The 4662-nt window shown below is 40.5% G+C and overlaps 1 protein-coding gene across 3 annotated transcripts in view; it reads right to left on the bottom strand.

The window, feature by feature from the left end:
• AGTPBP1 (ATP/GTP binding protein 1) overlaps window positions 1-4662 on the bottom strand; it is a 205896-nt gene that overhangs the window by 149250 nt on the left and 51984 nt on the right. For all 3 annotated transcript variants that reach the window (XM_011945894.1, XM_011945892.1, XM_011945893.1), the window contains one exon: window positions 3292-3416. In XM_011945894.1, coding sequence (XP_011801284.1) covers window positions 3292-3416 — 125 coding nt within the window. The remainder of the gene's footprint in view (window positions 1-3291; window positions 3417-4662) is intronic.

The raw sequence follows: 4662 nt of genomic DNA, 5'->3' as shown, positions 1-4662 counted from the left end.
ACATTACAAATAATGCCACAATGAATATCTCTATACTCTCTCTAATTAGCATTTTTATTTCAGTTAAAATATATTTCTTGGCCGGGCACGGTGGCTCACACCTGTAATCCCAGCACTTTGGGAGGCCGAGGCAGGCAGATCACCTGAGGTCAAGAGTTGGAGACCAGCCTTGCCAACATGGTGAAATTCCATCTCTACCAAAAATATAAAAAATTAACCGGGTGTTGTGGCATATGCCTAGTTGGCGTAATCCCAGCTACTTGGGGGACTGAGACAGAAGAATGGCTTGAACCGGGGAGGTGGAGGTTGCAGTGACTCAAGATTGCGCCGCTGCAATCCAGCCCGGGCAACAGAGTGAGAAAGACTGTCTCAAAAATAAATAAAATAAATAAAAATAAAAATTATACATACATATATATATATTTCTTAAAGTAAAAATCAAATACCAGGTGCTGGGTCAAATACCAGGTGCAATTTGTTTTAGTACACATTGCCAGATTATTTTCTCCAAGTTTGTAATAATTACTATGCCTCCAACAATATATGAGAATACCCTCTCCCCATGCCTTCAACAGCACCAGACATTGTCATTCTAATTTCTGTCAATCTGACTAGTGAAAGATATCTTTGTTGTTTTCATTAGCAGTTCCTGAACTGTAAGGGAGTAAAGAAAATTTCTGTACATTTCTTGGTTGTTTACATTTCTTTTTTCAACTATAAATTCCAAACTTTTTCTCCCAAATGGGTAGCTAACTGGATTATCCTATAAAGGATGGGACAATCTTTCACTACCAACTTATACTGTGTTGGTTGGCTACTTCTAGGCACTATAAACAGAGTCACGAGATTACACACCCCAAGGGACAGTATTCGGGAGTTAGACTCCAGTGGTGGCTGAAAAGGTGGGAAGAGGGTCATTCTCTGACAGTGGTATGGTTAGGAGTATTTTCAGTGGTAATGCTGGAGTAGGGGCTTCTAGGTTGTGACACAAAGAAGAGTCTATAGTGGTAAGAGCAATGGACAAAAGTGTTTATAGGTCTCAAGGATTCATTTTCTTTTGCTTTTGTTGGGTTTTTTGTTTGGTTTTTTCAAGGAGGAGGTATTTCACATGACAATGCAGTGAATATACCTGGCACATTTAATTTTGCACTGATACAATGAACATCCTTGTTCATTAGTTGCCTTAGTTAATAAGTACAATATTTCCAGAGCCTGGAATCCAGTATAGTGGCTTTCTTAATTCAAAGGTACAGGTATTTTAAATTACGTGAGAAACAATGGGGTGGTGTCAACTATCCCCCAAATGCATGGGCTACATGGGAGGAAGTGATCAAAATAAATATAAGTGTCTATGAACAAGAAGAAGGGTTAATAGACACCGAGCTCTTGAAACAGTGAATGCCTGCCAAACATCTTATTTGAATGACCGAAGCCTCCAGAATAATGAAGTTTTTAAAAATTAAATAAAGATTATAATTATTGAACCTTAATTCTAACAGAAATACCTTTTATGTGCACTGTTAAATATTAAAGCAGCTGCTGGTTTTCTCTTATTTAAATTATGCACAGTTTTTAGTCTTACCAAAGTCCTTTTTACTATCTATTAAGATAATTACGTGGATTTTATTTGACCTGTTCAGATAATGTTATACTGACACATTTCCTGATATTAAACCATCTTGCATTACTGAAATGTGTTCTTTTTATTTTTTTTCTTTTTTTTTTTTTTTGAGACGGAGTCTCGCTCTGTCACCCAGGCTGGAGTGCAGTGGCCGGATCTCAGCTCACTGCAAGCTCCGCCTCCTGGGTTTATGCCACTCTCCTGCCTCAGCCTCCCAAGTAGCTGGGACTACAGGCGCCCGCCACCTCACCCGGCTAGTTTTTTGTATTTTTTAGTAGAGACGGGGTTTCACCATGTTAGCCAGGATGGTCTCGATCTCCTGACCTCGTGATCCGCCCATCTCGGCCCCCCAAAGTGCTGGGATTACAGGCTTGAGCCACCGCGCCCGGCCTCTTTTTATTTTTTTGAGATAGAGTCTTGCTCTGTCACCCAGGCTGGAGTGCAGTGGGGCGATCTTGGCTCACTGCAAGCTCCGCCTTCCGGGTTCACGCCATTCTCCTGCCTCAGCCTCCCGAGTAGTTGGGACTACAGGCACTCGTCACCACGCCTGGCTAATTTTTTCTATTTTTTAGTAGAGATGGGGTTTCACAGTGTTAGCCAGGATGGTCTCAATCTCCTGACCTCGTGATCGACCCACCTCAGCCTCCCAAAGTGCTGAGATTACAAGCGTGAGCCACCGCGCCCAGCGAAATGTGTTCTTTAACAATGATACTCATATTTCCATGTATAGACTTAATTCCCTAATGTTTTATTTGAGCCTTTTCACATTATGTTCCTAAGTACAAAGTCAATACTATTTGTGTACTCCGTCAGGGTTTTGAAATCAATTTAGTACTATTACCATCATAAAATATAAAAATAATGTCTAATTACAGAGGACATTTATAGAACATTTTAAACATTCTTTTTATATGCTTCTCATGTAAATCTCATGACAATCCCATGATATTTGTGACTTCTACTTCAGAGATGGTATAGCTATTACACATTCTAGAAATTCAGTAACTTCCCTAAGGTACCCAACCACTAAATGGTAGAGCTTGAATTTCAAAGTGAGGACCACATAATAACCAATATTCTATGGTACTTGATATCTTTTTGCCAAAAATCTATATCAAATAGCACTGGAATTCGGTACTGTCTGTAAATTGGAGGGTGGCAATCATATATAAGTAAAATTGTAATCATTATTAGAAACAATGCTTTGAAGATCAATTTCCTCCAGAGTTATTCAGTTTTCTATTCTTGAGTCAATTTGAGAAAGTTTGATTCTTTTTTTTTTTTTGAGACGGAGTCTCGCTCTGTCACCCAGGCTGGTCTCAGTTTACTGCTGAGACCTCCGCCTCCCAGGTTCCAGCGTTTCTCCTGCCTCAGTCTCCCAAGTAGCTGGGACTATAAGTGCATGCCACCACACCCAGCTACTTTTTGTATTTTTCAGTACAGATGGGGTTTCACCATATTAGCCAGGCTGGTCTCGAACTACTGATTTCATGATCTGCCTACCTCGGCCTCCCAAAGTGCTGGGATTACAGGTGTGAGCCACAGGGTCCGGACTGAAAGTTCAGTTTTTGTGGAAAATCAACCATTCATTAGAAGTTTGAACATTTTTAGCATCCACTTTTAAAGAATTAAAAAAGCATTTCAAAAACAAAGAAGAGATCAATGTTTACCTTGACTCTGAGCCAGATGAAGAATTTTTGATGTAACATATCGGGCAGTGTCTGATTCTGAAGGTTCAGCATTGATCTTCTCCAGTTGAGCCAGGAGTCCCACGATCCTAGAATTATTGGTAAGGCTAAAAAGAATGTAGGATGTTAGGGCACATTCTAAATCAATGGTGTAAATTCAATACTATAATGATCACTGTTTAAAAAACAATTCTATTCTTTTAAAAACAGTAAGCATTTACACGCTGTACTTCCTTACTCTGTTCTATAGCTTAATATTGTTAAAATTCTACTGAGTTAAGTGAGAAACACATTCTATTTCAGAAAACCACAAATCACAAATATCCCCTCAACCCCGTTTAGTAACCTTACAATACATCCTGGAAAGTTCACGTTTCCACTCTCAAAGACTTTTTACACTTACTCTGCTCTCCTCAAAACTCTGATAATCCTTCTTCCCATCCCACTCCATTCTCATTTAGTGCCCTGCTTCACAACTGGTATAAATCTAGCAAGAATACACTCACTTTCCTGTCACCAAATCCTTAAGCCTACCTATCCTCCACCTATGTTCTTTCTTCCCTGTTCCTATTTATCATACAAATATTTGTACACAGGCCGGGCGCAGTGGCTCACACCTGTAATCCCAGCACTTTGGGAGGCCAAGACAGGTGGATCGCTTGAGGTCAGTTCGAGACCAGCCTGGCCAACATGGTGAAACCCCATCTCTACCAAAAATACAAAAAAATTAGCCAGGCGTGTGGCACATGCCTGTCATCCCAGTTACTTGGGAGGCTGAGACTGGAGAATTGCTTGAACCCAAGAGGCGGAGGTTGCAGTGAGCTGAGATTGTGCCATTGCACTCCAGCTTGGGCGAGAGAGCAAGACTTCATCTCAAAAAAAAAAAAAAAACTGTACATATGGTACTCATCTTGGTATTGTCAATATAGTGTAAACAAAACAAGCAAAAATTCCTACCCCGCACAGAGTGTACATTCTTAAGATGAGATGTGGGGAAAAGAAAGAAAGATCAGCCTGTTACTGTGTCTATATAGAAGGAAGTAGACATAAGAGACTCCATTTTGTTCTGTATTTGAGATGCTGTTAATCTGTGACCCTACCCCCAACCTTGTCCTTGCAAGAGACATGTGCTATGGTGACTCAAGGCTTAATGGATTTTGGGCTGTGCAGGATGTGCTTTGTTAAACAAGTGCCTAAAGGCAGCTTGCTGGTTAAAAATCCTGCCTGTCCCTGGGCAATGGAACATCTCGGTGTAAAACCCATTGTGTGCTTTGTTTACTGAGCAAGGAGAAAACCGCCTTTAGGAATAAGGTGGGACTTGCTGGAGCAATGCTGCTAAAAGGTTTATGGAGA

The sequence above is a fragment of the Colobus angolensis genome, unplaced genomic scaffold (genome assembly GCF_000951035.1).
Source record: "Colobus angolensis palliatus isolate OR3802 unplaced genomic scaffold, Cang.pa_1.0 Scaffold246, whole genome shotgun sequence".
NCBI lineage: Eukaryota > Metazoa > Chordata > Mammalia > Primates > Cercopithecidae > Colobus > Colobus angolensis.
This window is presented reverse-complemented; position numbering and strand designations above follow the sequence as displayed.